The sequence below is a fragment of the Acipenser ruthenus genome, chromosome 32, assembly GCF_902713425.1.
Source record: "Acipenser ruthenus chromosome 32, fAciRut3.2 maternal haplotype, whole genome shotgun sequence".
Taxonomy (NCBI): domain Eukaryota; kingdom Metazoa; phylum Chordata; class Actinopteri; order Acipenseriformes; family Acipenseridae; genus Acipenser; species Acipenser ruthenus.
The window spans coordinates 1703572-1723410 of NC_081220.1; the positions used below are offsets into that span (position 1 = coordinate 1703572).

A 19839-nucleotide genomic window follows, 5' to 3' on the forward strand; every position below is an offset into this window, starting at 1 on the left:
TCCGATACGATCGTCTTTTAATTTTTCTTTTATTCTGAATATTTTTATAATTAAATTGCACCGATGTCAGTAAAAATCCCAGAGCTAACTGAAAATCTGGTGACTTTTAGTAACGTACTTGCGGCTGTGTGATCAGACCCTACCTTCACTCATGGTTTTGCAAACTCTGACTGAGCTGGAAGTTCTGGTGTGTACTGCTGATACTGTACAGTATATATGGACAGCTAGCATCAGCGTGGCATGGTTCCAGTTGATTCTGGGTAAAGGGTTTTGATCCCATTCATGTGACTGAAGGCTCGTTCAGTGTCTGGACTGGCTAACTCATGTATTCCTCGCTGTTTTTTAAAAAGATGGCACCAACACGTTGCACTGCCCATTGTGTTATCTTCGAAAAACACTGAGTATTGTGATTCCAATTGAGAAACACTGATTTGATTTGAAAACTTTGCCCAGTTTTGGACAGCTCAGTTGAAGTAAACGCATTATCTGCTGCTCTGTTCTGACCTGACTGCAATGCGAAGACTAATGTGTATGGACATGGACAACTCTTACCACGTCCTTGTATGGACTCATCGCTGACACCTGCTTGAAAATATTTTTAAACGATTAAACATGAGCTAATAATTCTTTTAAATATGTTTACACATTATTATTATTTTTACACATTATCATTATTTTTTTAAATTTGGAATCAACAATTATTTTACCCCCATTTTCTCCCAGTTTGGATTATCCTATTGTTTTTAAGACCCTTTCTCAGCGCTGCAACTCCCGTATCGACTCGGGAGAGACGAAGACGAGCACGTGCATCCTCTGAAACGAGCACCATCAAGCCGACCTCTTTATTCACACTGCAAACCCACAGCCGAGCCACCTGACCTATCGTGCAACACAGATCAAGTGACAGCACCGCAGGCCTGCAGGCGCCCGGCCAGTGGAACAGCCCGGATTCCAAACAGCGATCTCCTGTAGGGCTATAGGGCGCACCTTGCACCCCGGCGAGACGCGTGAATTTAGAAACTAAAAGTAAAAGAAACAAAAATACTATGATCATTTTTTTGACTAAAGAAAATCTTTCTGAATGCAATTAATGAATTGAATGAGAACCCTATTAAAGAGTCATTATTACACACACACAATCGTGAAGTAATTTGTTGCTAATGTTTTATTGAGGGAATCAGAATACACAGGACTTACTACATACATTACATTGCTGTGGTACGTCTCAAAATAATGACACAATCAAGTCACTTGGGTATGCAATTACAGAGACAATAAAAGAAAATAACTAAGCAAACTTCTACATATGTGTGTACTGTTATTTTCAAAGCACAGGTACAATAGTAACAACAATAATAAAAAAGTTGAATTCAAAAGTAAAAGTGTCATGGTAAACAATAACTCTGCATTGCCTCATGAATGAGTTTACCCCGAATGCAGCAGCTTACATTCAGTGGAAGTTTGTTGAGATTTACTGACACAAAATATCATGAAATTAAAAGCAGTGTTTCCCCACTACCCCTTTTATATTAATAGCAATCTGAGTTTAATGACACACTGATCACACATGGCAGATTGTTTCAGTGTTTAATGGTTATATGGAATGAGAAGAGAACAATCTATCCAACAAACCTGGGACAAGAACAGCTACAATACTTTCAAATATGTCTCTGTAACATTCAGTAATTAAAGCTTAATAATGAGTCTCCAGGATTCAATGTAGATAAACCTGCCCTGTCCTATTACACCTGCTGCTGCTGCTGCTATGAACAGAGCAGTTTGAAGAACAATTACACCTGCTGTGATGAACAGAGCAGTTTGAAGAACAATTACACCTGCCGTGATGAACAGAGCAGGTTGAAGAACAATTACACCTGCTGTGATGAACAGAGCAGTTTGAAGAACAATTACACCTGCCGTGATGAACAGAGCAGTTTGAAGAACAATTACACCTGCCGTGATGAACAGAGCAGTTTGAAGAACAATTACACCTGCCGTGATGAACATAATAGTTTTAAGTTTACTTTTATATTTTACTAATATTTCAATATTTTCAAATAGTACTGAAGTGTGGAAACAATCTTTGACTATTTTCAAATAATAATTTGCTTTTGGAACAAATATTTGAATAGTTTAAAATACTGTAATAATAATGACAACTATTATTTTTACAAATCAAATCAAATGATCAAATGTAACTATATTTGTCTCAGGTCTGCTATCCAAATACAGTTTCAGCTTTGCACAAAGCAAAATAATGGAAAAATAAGTTTATGTATTGTTATAATTCTAAAATAAAAAATGGTTGGAGAATGATATAGTAAACACACGTGTTGTAATAAACAGGAAATAACAATGATGAGACTGCAACTTGTCAAGCTGCCTTATAATTGTCTTGTGCCAGAAATTCACTGGTCAAGCACGTTATGTGGACAGTTTCAAACTTTCAATAGCTGCACTTTTTGTGATGGTCTTCCACTGAGCTGGAATCTCTCCCTGTCCATGACATTTTTTTGAATAGTACTTTTCCAGGTCTGATTGGAATTGACACACAAACCATTTCCAGTATGGTTGTAATGAGCTGTCGGGTGTAATGCTCCATTTTGCATAGCTGGGCCCAGCTTCCCTGTAATTTCTGAAAGGAATGAATTTGTCCTCACTCAGTTCCATCTGACAGTCACTCCCTACAAGGCTAGAGCAAATATCTATAATGAGATTGTCAGTTTCGTACCACTCCACACCACGTATTCCTGTAGGGCGATGGAAGTCAACACTGTGATCTCCATCGTGATCCGAGATTGTGTTTGTGCAGATCGCACTGCAAAAAGGACACTGCTCCCAGCATCCACAGAGATGATCAAACAGTTTTTCTTGAATTTCTGTCCTGGATGATTTTGTATTGGTTGAAGATTCCAGACGAAAGTCCTTTTCTAAATCTTCAACAACATGTTCCAGCACTGTAGTCATTGCTTCTTCAAGGAACCTGATATCATTGATCTCCTGGTATTCAACACTTTTCAGGTCACGTCTTGTGAATTCTAGGTCTTCTTTGAGCTCCCCACAAAACTCATCCAGCCACATTGGAACATCGCCATTTTTGTCTTGAACTACTTCGGTTGATTTAGAAATTGCAGTCAAAACACGAATCTTAAAGTGCTCAAGACTTTTTCTGAAGACTTTAAGTATCATGGGATATTTCCCATCCCAACAATAACTGTCAATGGATTGGTTAATAAATTCCTCAAAATACTGTTTTGGATGATGGATGTATTCCATAAACTTATCAAAGTTTTCATCTTCTGCCAGAGTTTTCAGAATGTGGCTTTCCAGATTGGATCTATTGCCTTTAAAGGCAGGAGTGTTGGACCTGATTTCACCTGCTAGGTCTGCATTTGTCTTATTATAGACCTCCTGACGGATTGCCTCTTTTAACTGGCTACCTACAAAGTCAGCCAGCCCAGTGGTGGATGTCGCACCCTTGCAGAAAGTTGCAAAAATCCCGAAGTAGCCCTCTTTCTTATTTTTAAGGTATGTAAGTGGATCATTAGCTGTTTGGAAGGCATTATGCATTTCTTGAAACCTCTGTGCTGCTTGATAACACAACATTAAACATAAATCGGTTTTGTAATTGTTTTTAAGCACAAATCGTTTTTCCTTAGACTGAAAATCTTGTATATCCTTCCCTATTTTGTTGACAATTTCATGTATGAAGGTTGGACTGTAGTCGACATTGGCACGCTCCTTAACTTTAATGCTTTCATTAACACTGTGGATTATGTCTTGTGTCAACCTTAGAGAAAGCTGGTTAGCTTCTTCTGATGTGATCATATTATTAAAGAAACGTGTATTTATTGAAATGTAATTGGAGAAATTCAAGAAAGACTGTAAGTTTCTATACGAGCCAATCTCCATTCTTGTACAAAGTGACTCACCTACTAAACGCTCAATGAGAATTTGCTCCGTCTCAATTTTGACATCAGTTTTTTTAGCAGGGGGCATGTCTGAAGACACATCATACACCCAAGTCGACCACAGCTTTCGAAATTCACTCTTCAGTTTCTCTTCATCCAAATCTTTGGCTTTAAGTCTCAGCGCCAGCTCTTTGCTCCGCTGCAGCAGTTGATCTTCATATTTAGATTTCTTTTCCTCCAAATCCCAACAACTTTTCTTCTGCCGAACAAGTTTGTCAAATTTCCTTTTCGTTTCTCCAATTATCTGATCTTTAACATCTGCAAGTTGCTGTTCAATTTTTCTTTTCCATTGAATCAGTATCTCTCGGTCATTGTGTTCTGAAAAATAACATTCCATCTCTTTTGTGACAGCATTGTATTCTGTCTGCATGTCTGATTCAAGGTCCTTCTTTTCCACAACTTCTCCTCTGTCATGCTCAATTTTAATCTTCAGTTTGTTTTCAATGTCAAGCATCCGACTTCTCAGCCTCCAGGTCCAGTCTGCATACATTTCCTCTAACTTCCTGTATGCTGCAATCTCAAGTGTGTTCTTGAAGCTAAAGACAAAGTTTTCTGCAAGGAGTGCGCTCCAGAGATCTTGGACGCGTGTTTTAAACCCTGAGATCGTCAATGTATTCTGGTGTGTCACAGAACAGAGCAGCATCCGTTTCAGCTTCTGAACGTTTTCACTGTAGCTTGGATTAGGAGGTGCCATTGGTGGATTACCTTCCCAAAGATGAGCAAAGTAATGAATGTGTGTGTTAACATCAAATCTGATGACATCATTGAAGCAGCTAACATCACACAGCTCCTGCTTCGCAGCTGTACGGGACATGTCATCTAATTTTTCCAGCATTCGCCTTTTTCCTTCCATGTTTTTGTCTCCTGCAGTAACTTCTCCAACGTTCTGGTGCACAAACATGCAGCTGGGGGTCAGATGTATCTGCTTCATTCTCAGAAATGCCTGAACAGCAATTTGAATAACATCTTGCATATCAGAGGGGTTCTCTCCAAATATATTTATCAGGGTCATGTTACCAAGACCAATGACAAAGGTTGCTAACTCATTGTCATGGTTAAGGGTTGATTTGCCAACTTCTAAAGTCCGAAGACCTTCTGTGTCTACCACAAGAACATAATCCAACTGCTTCTCTCGTCTCAGATCCTCCTTCACTCTAACCAGCTGCATGAAAGCTCCTCGGGTGCATCTGCCTGCACTGACTGCAAACTGGAGTCCAAACATGGCATTCAGCAGAGTGGACTTCCCAGTGCTCTGAATGCCCAGAACAGAAAGAACAAAGACTCTTTGGTCACCAAGCTTCTCAATGACTTTGTCAAGAACTGAGCTGATCCATTTCAGGGGCACATGTGAAGCATCCCCATCCATCAGTTCAATAGGATATCCCGAAATCATCATATCTGCTGCAATTTCTGGGAGAGAAAATATTACTTTTTGTTTGCTAGACTGGGACTCCAAAGCTTCATAGATTTGACCGAGTTCCCTTAAAAAGTGTTCAAGGCTAAAAGTAGAAGCAATTCTCTCATTCGATAACTGGACTAGTTCGTTTTGTAAGCGGTCAGTGTTTCCCCCTCTTTGTTTTAAAGCTTGCATCTTTGACCACTTCTCATGCTGTGTATCATCAAGTACAGAAAGCTGTTCTGATGTAAGGTCATATAAAAATATTTCCATCCATTTGAGAAAAAACACTTTAGTAGCCTCCGAGTTGCACTGTAGATTTGTAAGAAATGTTCTAATTACATTGTTCATAGGAGAAGCTTTACTGAACTGTTTTTTTCTGATGTCATTTTTGACCTGTTCAATGTGACTTTTGTGTTGTTCAACACTTATGTTTCCTTTGATCTGCAGATGTAAAAGCTCCTTGTTTTTCTTGCACCATGTATGCCATAGTTCCCCTTGCAGTGGTAGGTACTTGTCTTTAATGACAGACAACTTCTCACTTTTCAGTGGTGCCAGTAATGCCTCTGCTAAGGACTTGCCTTGCTTACAGTGTTCATGATCCTCTTCAATCAGAAATCCAAGGTTCCTAGCAATACCTGTGCATGTCTTAATACTGGAGGTATGCTTCAGGCTGCCCAATAGACGCTTAATTGTTGTTACAAGATCCTCAACAAGGTCAGCCTCATTTCTGCTCTCAGCAGCTATTCTAACCTTTGTTCCTTGTTGTTCTTTTGGAGTTACTTTCATGTCAGCACAAAGACAGATTAGGGGCTTTGGAGAATTAAAAAGTTTCTGTAGAATTGCATTGCCTATTTCATTTCGATCAGAGCCTGTGAGAAGGACTACATTGATGGTTGCAGTCTTGAGTAAAAATTCAAACTGTTTTTCATGTTCTCTTGCATCTCCATGAAGATTAGTGAATGCAACACAGTCATCAAAAACATCATCATCCTTCCCACCTGGGAAATACCACGATCTCTCCACAACCCCATCCATGAAGAGGCGAGGTGCACTGCTGCCTTTGCAGTGTCTGTGGAAAAAGGTATTGTGCTTTTGACTGTTCAATAAATTGTTCAAGATCTGAGACTTCGATGATGCAGAAGAACCAAACCGTATGAACGATACGGTCGGAAGTTCAGCTTCATAAAGAGATTGGCTTTTGCACTTTGCTGTCTTACTTTGTTGATCAGCTCTTTCTGAACATTTCCAGCTCTTTTTAAGCTGCACAAAAGACCATGAAGGAAATTCTATATTTGATGTGAAGGGGTTGGGCACCAAACAAGGAAGTGCATACTGGCAAAATGAAAGCTTTGTTGCAATGTACTGCCACAAAAAACTGTCGGCACAGTGATAAATAGCCATTTGAACATCCATGGGATGAATGTGTTTTGGTTCATCTTCAGTATTTTTATTTATATTTGTATTTCCATCACAAAAAAAGTCATCAAGACTCATTGCCACAGTTGGAGTACTGCTTGTGGTTTGCTTTGCAGTGCTTTTGAGATTGCAAAACACATCCCTCGCCTTGTAGTCCAACATCAAAAGCTTTTGCAGGAAAAAAAACAGCAGTTCCTGTTCTGTGGAGGGCTGGCAGTCTTCTAAAGCGGATTTGTCAATCACAAGGATGTCGGACATTGTCATTTTCTTTGGATAGTATTTCTGAAGCCCCAGTCTTTCTATTACACCCCACTCCTTGTTTGATAATGCTACAGAGATTTCTTTTGCCGTTGACTTTGGCTGTGTTTTCATTTTAGAAATATCCTCCAAATCTTTTGTTAAACATGCTTCTTGATTGTGCACATTCTTAACCATTGCTTGGTAGGTTCCTTTTGAAATAGAATTCAAGTCTTCCTCAAGCCTGTCCCAACCACTGACCGGTTCAGCAGAGAAGTCAATTAGCATTGCAATTTCTTCAGATACAGTTTCTTTCAAATGAGCTTTCATGAAGGCCAAACGTAGTTTCTTCTCATAAGAAGATACTTCAGTGCAATCCGCTGCTACTGTCAACCCTGTTGAGATCAAGAAGGCTTGAGCTTTGGCAACACTTTCATTCCTAAGACTGGAATACTTGGTGTGGGCACTTTCTAATTTACTGAGTAAGAACTCAATTTCTGGCCATCCAAGAAGGTGATCAAAGGTGTTGTCTTTATCAGAGTATCCTTTCACTGCACTAATTGTCAGCAATAGCAACTCTTCCTCTATCTTCTGTGTGTCGATCAAACTCTTACGTAGAGTGTAGAGAGCATCAGTAATCAGACGGGTGCTTTGGACCTTTGCGCTACGTATAGAATCCTCAGAAGAACCGCAAATGTAAGAAATTTCCTGGGTGTCATTTTTTGCTTGATTTAAAAGTTTAGCCAACTGAGAAAATTCAGATACTGAAACTTCACTTGGGTGGTTGTTGTTGGACTGATGAATCCATTTCACAATGCTGGATCGATTTGGGAAGTTTTCTTTTCCTACATCATAGATGTTATCTTCAAGAAGATGACGCATTAGAAACCTGATTTTAACTGTGTCATCACAAGGGGAATTTGTATGTGTCGCAACAAGTTTTGTCAAGAAATCCTGAAAAACCTCATCAGAGAGAAATATGCTGGTCCATACACTGACATTCTTCTTTTCATCAGTCAGCTTCTTTTTAAATTCAATGAGTTTCATTAAGTGCTGCTCTGCAGTAGAAACATTCCACATGCGAATGCCATGAAGGACAGCTTGGGCCTCAACTTCTAGAGTGTTTAGTTCTCCCCCACATAGAACTTCTGCTTTTTTGTCATGCTTTGTTAACATGTCATATGCTGCCGAAAGACTATTGGCAAGTTTTACAGCATCTCTGAAATCCTCCTTATGATTGCACATGATTATATCCCACACAGGTACAATCTGAAGGCCTCTGTCAATAACACACCATGTCTTGTTGCTGGCAATCAGACCAGTTTTCCACTGCAAGAGACTGTCTGCTTCAGCTGGACCCCCTGTTTTTGATACAGAAAGCTCTATATTATGCCAAAGAGCTTCTCTGCGATCATGACTTGCAAATCCTGCTGATTTTGAATGAGTTGCATCAACACCTGCTGAAAAGCTCAATACAGGTCCACTATAGCTGGCACCAACATAAGTACTCAATGCTTCAGATGTCAGTGTTTTCACCTCGTTCATCTCATGTGCACTAAAGCCTTCAGAAGACGCCTTCCACCAGAATATCCCTCCAAAGTGAAGAGGCCCTTGGTTTGCATGGGTGCCGAATCTTTGGAAGAATTCCAAACATCTTTGTTTGCTGAATTCTTCATTATTTTTAAGATATGCTTCATCTATGCTTTGCAGCTCTCTTAGTGCTGAATTTGATAGATGAAGTTGGTCCTTCCCAAAAAAGCAGGACGCTAGAGGAATGTAATTGTACTTTGTGGTGCAAGCGTAGCTGTGTGCAGAATCTGACTGGCATGTTTGCTCAGATTGTGAGGAAGATTTAACATTTGTGTTGATTTCTAAACCAAAACCCCAAAAGCCAGCTTTGGCTGAGCAGGTGATGCTAAGGCCTATTTTTTCCATGGCTTTCCTAAAAGTAGATTCTGCTTCATGGGAAGAAACGTCTTGTTGATTGAGCACAGGCATCTGTTCAGGGCCGGAGAAAGAGAAAGACTCAGGGACATCCAGAAGGCGCTCTCGTTTCACCATAGCTTCCTCCAGTTGATTAGATTTGTAAATCCCCTCCAAAGCAAGTCCTCCTGAAGCACACTTCAAAACCTCTTCATCAGATAGATGATCTCTTTTTAACACTGAACAATCTGCAAGGTCTAACTGCTTATGCATGTTCTTTATCAGATCCTGAAGCGGTACCCCAGAATGCACCCAGTATTCTTTGGGTACCTGTAAGGCCAGCTGAAGCTGCTCTTCTTTTTCCTTCACAATGCCATCATTACGATTTCTTCCTTTTTCTTGCATATGTTGAAGCTCATTGAGTGCAGACCTGGCCTCCTGCTGTCTCTTTTTAAATGCCTCGGACCACTCATCCTGCAGCTTTTTTGACTGTTTTGACTGATCATCCCGCCTCTTTTTTGACTGAGACTCCTTCTCTTGTATATTGAGGAGTTTTTGGAGGGCCTCTTTTTCCCATTCATGCTCACAGTAATGTTGTAATTTCTGATAGTCCTTGAAGCCCACGTATTGTAAAGCTTGTGCTCTGGTAATGTTAAGATGCCCCCGCAGTCTCGGTAGCCAGATGTGTGGATCGATCCCGACATCCTGGAGCTTCTTCTCAAGCTCTTTCCGGTCTTGATCAGACTCCTTCTGATGTTCTCCTTCTGATGTCTCCTTAAAAACAGCATGTGAAATTTAGCTTATTTTATGAAACATTACGGGCTGGTTTCACAGACGCCAATTAGTATGACTGCTAGACTAGCCTATGTAATTTAACATTAGGTACAGTCGACTCTCGATTTTCCGTGGGTGGATTTTCCGGTTTGCAGATAGTTTCAAAATGTGGTTTTATTATGGTTTTATTATGGTGTGGCCACTGCAGTTGTACATATTTGCAAGCTGGTTCTCTGAATGTCTTGGCCAGGTGTATAATGTTTCATAATTTTTCATATTTGAAAGAAGAATAGAAAACAAACATACCTTCTCCATCATGCAAATCTTCTTCAGATCTGTAATAAAATGAAATTGTATTAAAGAACATACATATTCAGATTATAAATCTGGTTTTCTTCATATCCAAGTAGTTTAATTTTCAATTAATTACAGTAAAACCAGAATTAGAGAACGATTGAGTGCGAACAGCCAATCAGCTTCCAGATCTAGCGGGCTTCTATTTTGCATAGATGCCCACTGGAACGTTGAAGTGCTTAACTGTGAATTGGATTTTAAATCAATCCGCACACACACTGTCTTATCCCCTTAACATTCTAATCTAATCCACTCCCTGCCAGCTTGAATGAAACCCCGCCTCCAGCAACATGTTCCGACTCCATACTACACAGACTCTGGCAATGTCCAGATCAATTACAATAAGAGTAAAACCCTGACGCAGCATGAGTGAAGGCAGTGTCCTGATCAATTACAATAAGAGTAAAACCCTGATGCAGCATGAGTGAAGGCAGTGTCCAGATCAATTACAATAAGAGTAAAACCCTGACGCAGCATGAGTGAAGGCAGTGTCCAGATCAATTACAATAAGAGTAAAACCCTGATGCAGCATGAGTGAAGGCAGTGTCCAGATCAATTACAATAAGAGTAAAACCCTGATGCAGCATGAGTGAAGGCAGTGTCCAGATCAATTACAATAAGAGTAAAACCCTGATGCAGCGTGAGTGAAGGCAGTGTCCAGATCAATTACAATAAGAGTAAAACCCTGATGCAGCGTGAGTGAAGGCAGTGTCCAGATCAATTACAATAAGAGTAAAACCCTGATGCAGCATGAGTGAAGGCAGTGTCCAGATCAATTACAATAAGAGTAAAACCCTGATGCAGCATGAGTGAAGGCAGTGTCCAGATCAATTACAATAAGAGTAAAACCCTGATGCAGCGTGAGTGAAGGCAGTGTCCAGATCAATTACAATAAGAGTAAAACCCCGATGCAGCATGAGTGAAGGCAGTGTCCAGATCAATTACAATAAGAGTAAAACCCCGATGCAGCATGAGTGAAGGCAATGTCCAGATCAATTACAATAAGAGTAAAACCCTGATGCAGCATGAGTGAAGGCAGTGTCCAGATCAATTACAATAAGAGTAAAACCCTGATGCAGCATGAGTGAAGGCAGTGTCCAGATCAATTACAATAAGAGTAAAACCCCGATGCAGCATGAGTGAAGGCAATGTCCAGATCAATTACAATAAGAGTAAAACCCTGATGCAGCATGAGTGAAGGCAGTGTCCAGATCAATTACAATAAGAGTAAAACCCTGATGCAGCGTGAGTGAAGGCAGTGTCCAGATCAATTACAATAAGAGTAAAACCCTGATGCAGCGTGAGTGAAGGCAGTGTCCAGATCAATTACAATAAGAGTAAAACCCTGATGCAGCGTGAGTGAAGGCAGTGTCCAGATCAATTACAATAAGAGTAAAACCCTGATGCAGCATGAGTGAAGGCAATGTCCAGATCAATTACAATAAGAGTAAAACCCCGATGCAGCATGAGTGAAGGCAATGTCCAGATCAATTACAATAAGAGTAAAACCCTGATGCAGCATGAGTGAAGGCAGTGTCCAGATCAATTACAATAAGAGTAAAACCCTGATGCAGCATGAGTGAAGGCAATGTCCAGATCAATTACAATAAGAGTAAAACCCCGATGCAGCATGAGTGAAGGCAATGTCCAGATCAATTACAATAAGAGTAAAACCCTGATGCAGCATGAGTGAAGACAGTGTCCAGATCAATTACAATAAGAGTAAAACCCTGATGCAGCATGAGTGAAGGCAGTGTCCAGATCAATTACAATAAGAGTAAAACCCTGATGCAGCGTGAGTGAAGGCAGTGTCCAGATCAATTACAATAAGAGTAAAACCCTGATGCAGCGTGAGTGAAGGCAGTGTCCAGATCAATTACAATAAGAGTAAAACCCTGATGCAGCATGAGTGAAGACAGTGTCCAGATCAATTACAATAAGAGTAAAACCCTGATGCAGCATGAGTGAAGACAGTGTCCAGATCAATTACAATAAGAGTAAAACCCTGATGCAGCATGAGTGAAGACAGTGTCCAGATCAATTACAATAAGAGTAAAACCCTGACGCAGCATGAGTGAAGGCAGTGTCCAGATCAATTACAATAAGAGTAAAACCCTGATGCAGCATGAGTGAAGGCAGTGTCCAGATCAATTACAATAAGAGTAAAACCCTGACGCAGCATGAGTGAAGGCAGTGTCCAGATCAATTACAATAAGAGTAAAACCGTGATGCAGCATGAGGGAAGGCAGTGTCCAGATCAATTACAATAAGAGTAAAACCCTGATGCAGCAGGAGTGAAGGCAGTGTCCAGATCAATTACAATAAGAGTAAAACCCTGATGCAGCATGAGGGAAGGCAGTGTCCAGATCAATTACAATAAGAGTAAAACCCTGATGCAGCAGGAGTGAAGGCAGTGTCCAGATCAATTACAATAAGAGTAAAACCCTGATGCAGCATGAGGGAAGGCAGTGTCCAGATCAATTACAATAAGAGTAAAACCCTGATGCAGCACGAGTGAAGGCAGTGTCCAGATCAATTACAATAAGAGTAAAACCCTGATGCAGCATGAGTGAAGGCAATGTCCAGATCAATTACAATAAGAGTAAAACCCTGATGCAGCACGAGTGAAGGCAGTGTCCAGATCAATTACAATAAGAGTAAAACCCTGATGCAGCATGAGGGAAGGCAGTGTCCAGATCAATTACAATAAGAGTAAAACCCTGATGCAGCACGAGTGAAGGCAGTGTCCAGATCAATTACAATAAGAGTAAAACCCTGATGCAGCATGAGTGAAGGCAATGTCCAGATCAATTACAATAAGAGTAAAACCCTGATGCAGCACGAGTGAAGGCAGTGTCCAGATCAATTACAATAAGAGTAAAACCCTGATGCAGCATGAGTGAAGGCAATGTCCAGATCAATTACAATAAGAGTAAAACCCTGATGCAGCATGAGTGAAGGCAGTGTCCAGATCAATTACAATAAGAGTAAAACCCTGATGCAGCATGAGTGAAGGCAGTGTCCAGATCAATTACAATAAGAGTAAAACCCTGATGCAGCATGAGTGAAGGCAATGTCCAGATCAATTACAATAAGAGTAAAACCCTGACGCAGCATGAGTGAAGGCAATGTCCAGATCAATTACAAGAAGAGTAAAACCCTGATGCAGCACGAGTGAAGGCAATGTCCAGATCAATTACAATAAGAGTAAAACCCTGATGCAGCACGAGTGAAGGCAATGTCCAGATCAATTACAATAAGAGTAAAACCCTGATGCAGCATGAGTGAAGGCAGTGTCCAGATCAATTACAATAAGAGTAAAACCCTGATGCAGCATGAGTGAAGGCAGTGTCCAGATCAATTACAATAAGAGTAAAACCCTGATGCAGCATGAGTGAAGGCAGTGTCCAGATCAATTACAATAAGAGTAAAACCCTGATGCAGCATGAGTGAAGGCAGTGTCCAGATCAATTACAATAAGAGTAAAACCCTGATGCAGCATGAGTGAAGGCAGTGTCCAGATCAATTACAATAAGAGTAAAACCCTGATGCAGCATGAGTGAAGGCAATGTCCAGATCAATTACAATAAGAGTAAAACCCTGATGCAGCACGAGTGAAGGCAGTGTCCAGATCAATTACAATAAGAGTAAAACCCTGATGCAGCATGAGTGAAGGCAGTGTCCAGATCAATTACAATAAGAGTAAAACCCTGATGCAGCATGAGTGAAGGCAGTGTCCAGATCAATTACAATAAGAGTAAAACCCTGATGCAGCATGAGTGAAGGCAGTGTCCAGATCAATTACAAGAAGAGTAAAACCCTGATGCAGCATGAGTGAAGGCAATGTCCAGATCAATTACAATAAGAGTAAAACCCTGATGCAGCATGAGTGAAGGCAATGTCCAGATCAATTACAATAAGAGTAAAACCCTGACGCAGCATGAGTGAAGGCAGTGTCCAGATCAATTACAAGAAGAGTAAAACCCTGATGCAGCATGAGTGAAGGCAGTGTCCAGATCAATTACAAGAAGAGTAAAACCCTGATGCAGCATGAGTGAAGGCAATGTCCAGATCAATTACAATAAGAGTAAAACCCTGATGCAGCATGAGTGAAGGCAGTGTCCAGATCAATTACAATAAGAGTAAAACCCTGATGCAGCATGAGTGAAGGCAGTGTCCAGATCAATTACAATAAGAGTAAAACCCTGACGCAGCATGAGTGAAGGCAGTGTCCAGATCAATTACAATAAGAGTAAAACCCTGATGCAGCGTGAGTGAAGGCAATGTCCAGATCAATTACAATAAGAGTAAAACCCTGATGCAGCGTGAGTGAAGGCAATGTCCAGATCAATTACAATAAGAGTAAAACCCTGACGCAGCATGAGTGAAGGCAGTGTCCAGATCAATTACAATAAGAGTAAAACCCTGATGCAGCGTGAGTGAAGGCAATGTCCAGATCAATTACAATAAGAGTAAAACCCTGATGCAGCGTGAGTGAAGGCAATGTCCAGATCAATTACAATAAGAGTAAAACCCTGATGCAGCATGAGTGAAGGCAGTGTCCAGATCAATTACAATAAGAGTAAAACCCTGATGCAGCATGAGTGAAGGCAGTGTCCAGATCAATTACAATAAGAGTAAAACCCTGATGCAGCGTGAGTGAAGGCAATGTCCAGATCAATTACAATAAGAGTAAAACCCTGATGCAGCATGAGTGAAGGCAGTGTCCAGATCAATTACAATAAGAGTAAAACCCTGATGCAGCATGAGTGAAGGCAGTGTCCAGATCAATTACAATAAGAGTAAAACCCTGATGCAGCATGAGTGAAGGCAGTGTCCAGATCAATTACAAGAAGAGTAAAACCCTGATGCAGCATGAGTGAAGGCAGTGTCCAGATCAATTACAATAAGAGTAAAACCCTGATGCAGCATGAGTGAAGGCAGTGTCCAGATCAATTACAAGAAGAGTAAAACCCTGATGCAGCATGAGTGAAGGCAATGTCCAGATCAATTACAATAAGAGTAAAACCCCGATGCAGCACGAGTGAAGGCAATGTCCTTATCAATTACAATAAGAGTAAAACCCCGATGCAGCATGAGTGAAGGCAGTGTCCAGATCAATTACAAGAAGAGTAAAACCCTGATGCAGCACGAGTGAAGGCAGTGTCCAGATCAATTACAATAAGAGTAAAACCCCGATGCAGCACGAGTGAAGGCAATGTCCTTATCAATTACAATAAGAGTAAAACCCCGATGCAGCACGAGTGAATGAATAAATACAAGTGCCTGAATTCTTTAATGTTTACAACGAAAAGGCTGGAAAGTTGGAACTGTACACAGAAAATAATGAGGATATTGACAAATGAAAGAAAACCACATAATCAGCATTTTTTGTCAAGATGGCCTCCTCCTCCCCTTACAGTCATCCGATCCTTCCACTTTAAGACTGCAGACTGACAAGCACATAAAGGGGGATTGAGCGAAACAAGCTACCACCAACTAATAAAGAGAACACCAACATGTACATGCAAAATGATATTATAGAATACATTCAAAACACCCTGAGAGTCAACAAAACAACAGTTTGATTATTTTTTACTGACTCGATTCATTTGATTCATTCAGTTTGGTGAGACGATTCAAAAGATTAGTTCATTTGATTCACTGATTCAGTGAAACGAAACCAATGAATGAAAACTCAATCACTTGGTTAAGACAGGTTACTTGAACGGGAAAGCCCAACTCGTTCATGAACTGCGCACAGCTAGAATTTAGCTAGACTTGTTTGTCTAAGCTGTAAACATGAAATTAAATATAATTTGACAAACAACAAACCCGGTGTGATGTCAGAAAGTGGTACTTTGTCAATAAGTGATAGGCGTACCAAAACGTGACCCATGTAACATCAAAAAGTGGTAGATTGGACAGCGATTGTACTGCTGTCAAAAAGTGGTAGATTAACGTTTCTATTATATCAATATTTGTAAGCGACAGGCTTTTCAACTACACAGGTGTGCAGTGATTCGTGTTCTTTAAACTTGATTTAATTAATCCACCTGTAAATAAACAACTATCGCAGCCTACCAGCAGAAGCACTGGCCTTTATTTTGTAAGTGAGTGTGAGGAAGCACCCTCACGTGGATATTTTTTTTTAAAGGCAATGTATCAGTACTATTTTCTTTAAAAACCCTGACATTGTTTTTAAATCTGCAACTAAAGCCACGCTAGTTTATTTTCGTGCTAGTTTTAGCCACAGAGTTTAATTGGCTAAGGTAGGCTCTATTTTAGAAATTATAATAACAATGATGCTTAGAATAACATCTTGTAACCTAGTGGCTACTGTACCTAGTGGCTACTGTAAGCACAAGTGCATGGCATTGGAAAAGAATGGCTTTTGTATTTGTATGTTTTATGTGTAAATATTTAAAAGATATATTTTTTTGTTATAAAAAGTAACGGTACCAAATTGTTTAATTAAGGTTGGGGAAATATGGGTGTGGCTTGCCCTTTAAAAGGCTGTCTGTCTGTAAAGATAAGGGGTGATCAATTATTATTATTATTTATTTCTTAGCTGACGCCCTTATCCAGGGCGACTTACAATTGTTACAAGATATCACATTATTTTTACATACAATTATGCTATGTCCCTGCACGCAAGCCGAGATCCTCTGACTCTAGCCTGCTTGTTATACCCAAGCAAAAGTGCACCACACTCGGAGAACGCTCGTTTAGCTTCATGGCTCTGACTCTTTGGAACTCTCTCCCAGCTTTGGTGCGTGATGCTCCCACCGTCGCTCGCTTTAAATCAACTCTCAAGACCCACCTGTTCTCTCTTGCGTTCCAGCCTGATATCTGCTATTAGCTGCTGTGTTGCTGCTACTATTTCATGTATTATGTTACTATCATGTATTCTGCACTTTCCACTGTATTTAATGTATTATGCATTGTATTTTACTGTATATCATGTATTATGCATTTCTCTGTATTTAAAGTATTATGGATTTTCTTGTTGTTACTGCATCTTGTGATGCACTTTGCATTGCTGCTCCACTATGAAAGGCGCTATATAAAATAAAAATTGATTGATTGAAGTATTTGTTCATTTATTCATTTTGACACAAATTATCCTCCTTAAGTAACAATAATGTAAAAATCTCAGAGATTAGTAACAAAATAGTAATAATTCATCATTTTCAACAGCAGAAAGTTGTACCTGTGTGAACATATTTAGAAATATGAAGTCTTTTTTAAATGAACATTAACAGTAATTCTAGTCACAATGAAGAAGTGAAAAACACAAATCCATTTAAAAAGCCTCGTTTTTGTTGTATAGTGTGATGGAGTGAATTTCAATAAAACATTGCAGTTCCATTGCAGATACATTATCTCTGCTGAAAGACATTCAGGAAGCATTGCGTGCCAGCTAACTACTCTCTGTATATCGAAAAACAATAAGAATGAATGAATATCTATGTGTAAACAGCTTGGGTTAAAAAAATAGGAAAAGAAATTAAGAAATTGTTAAACTTACCTGGGCCAGGGCCGGGTGTGTGAAACCTGTAAGAAAGAACAAAAGAAATGTGAGTGGGTTTTGAAATGCGAGTGGGTTTTGAAATGCGAGTGGGTTTTGAAATGTGAGTGGGTTTTGAAATGCGAGTGGGTTTTGAAATGTGAGTGGGTTTTGAAATGCTTGCGGGTTTTGAAATGTGAGTGGGTTTTGAAATGTGAGTGGGTTTTGAAATGCGAGTGGGTTTTGAAATGTGAGTGGGTTTTGAAATGCGAGTGGGTTTTGAAATGTGAGTGGGTTTTGAAATGTGAGTGGGTTTTGAAATGCTAGCGGTGGTTGACTGTGTATATAGCCAGGAATAAGTGCACATATTTGTGGCTGTAAACATAGGCTGCTACAAGCAAATTTATTTTATTTCAAAAACATGAGTGTCACCTCAGTCCTAAAAAAAAAACGACTAAAAACTGTAAAAACTGTAGATGCTGGTTCAGAAAAAAACCCAACAACAATGGCATCAAAAAAACAAACCAAAAAAAGACACTTGTACGCGGGAACCTTGTTGCATAACTAATTGCTCAGATGTGGACACAGCAACTGGGGGGGGAGGGGGGGGGGGGGGGCTGGGTTACTCAAAAACAAATCCCTATAATATATATATATATATATACTGTATTTTATGACAATACAATTCTTTTCATCACTACCACACACACATACACTGAATGACTGTCTTGAAAAATGTTGAATGTCTGCATTTCTAAAAGTGAAAGTGAAAGAACAGAACAGCATCTCTGAACTTTGAGCCGCACCCGCTCTCTGCCCGACCTATAAGCCAAGTTTTTCTCTAAAGTTTTTGGAAAGCAAACCCTATAAAAATATTAATAAATCGACATTGAATAAAATATTAAAGCAAACTATCCGAACGGAATCTCTTGATGTTATGATTTTAAACGTAGGCTACCGAACCCAAACTTTACCAAAGAGCTAAAAAGATTTTCTCCATGTAAAAATAAAATACTTTCCACTGCGCTTTTAATGCTTTTAAAACAACAATTACTTACCGGTATCCAATCACGCGTGAACACAGCAATGTAACGTGAGTCGGTACTGCAGCTACGCGGTGTCTCTGCAGTGCCGTGAGCGCGTTCACGCTGCTTTATCGCTGGCTGCAAAACAGACGGGGCTGCGTCTGACGTCATCGGTCTACGTAGGCGGAGCGCGGACAGCTTTGTCAGGCAGCAGCAGCGCAGACGGACGTCAGCTGACTTGTTCGACTTTTCTGAATTCTTATAGCAGAAGAGATATAAGCAATTGAAGTTCCCTTCGTGATCCCCGAGTGTTAAAATGACAGATCAAATAAGGCACACAGCCCAACAAAAGAAAATAATAAACATGTGAAGTACATTTTCAAAAGTGCATTTTATAAATCACCAGATTCTATACATATAGGTGTGTGTGTGCCTGCGTGTGTGCGTGCGTGTGTATATATATACACACACATGTCCATCATTATTAGAATGGTAAATAAATGATGTGAAGAGTTATTTCAGTAACCTCAAGAGGGTTTAAGATGAATCTATTTAACTACAGCAGAGCCTATCGCTTCTACAGCAGTACTGTCAGACCTGGACTCTGACAATAAATTTGAAAAAGACCCAAACTATGATCTTCCAAAAGAAAGCCAGATCTCAGGGAAACAGGTACCACTTCACCCTGGGGAATAACACTGGGGAAAATGTGCAATAGAGACACTCCACATGGAATTCTGCAAAAATATATTACAAGTCCACAGAAACACCCCAAATAATGCATGCCGAGCTGAACTGGGGTGTTCCCCTTAATAATCCCGATCCAGAAGAGAGCAGCCCATCTGAACCAAGCCAACACACAGAGCTGCCATTATAAAGCCCTGATGAGCAACAAGCTCTCCCCAGAGACAGACCCCTTGGGCCAGCTAGTACTGGCATTACCACACTCCAATGAGAACAGGGACACTGTGCACAATACAACAACAGCCTGGGAACAAACTGACTCACATCTGAAAAATAAATACATCCAAGGCTGGAGAAATTATATTATATCAAAAACAAATGAGAATGTTATCGTTCTAATATAGGAAGGTGTTATATGTTGTGAGAGTAATTGCATGTTATGGCGAACCTTATTAATGGCTGTAAGCAAAAATAATAACTAGATGGTAACTTTCCAAGTAAAGTTGTGGGGCTTGCTTTAGGGAAAGTGGTCAAAATTTCAGTTGT

At 40.0% G+C, this 19839-nt stretch overlaps 1 protein-coding gene across 1 annotated transcript; it reads right to left on the reverse strand.

The window, feature by feature from the left end:
• Positions 1 to 228: 228 nt before the first annotated feature.
• Positions 229 to 18735, reverse strand: LOC117395347 (interferon-induced very large GTPase 1-like). The gene is made up of 4 exons (XM_059006174.1): positions 18643 to 18735; positions 17606 to 17631; positions 10027 to 10055; positions 229 to 9720 (listed from the first exon to the last, which is right to left on the reverse strand). The coding sequence occupies exons 3-4, from the start codon at positions 10036 to 10038 to the stop codon at positions 2425 to 2427; spliced, it is 7308 nt and encodes a 2435-aa protein (XP_058862157.1). The 5' UTR covers positions 10039 to 10055; positions 17606 to 17631; positions 18643 to 18735; the 3' UTR covers positions 229 to 2424.
• Between the last annotated feature and the right edge of the window lie 1104 nt (positions 18736 to 19839).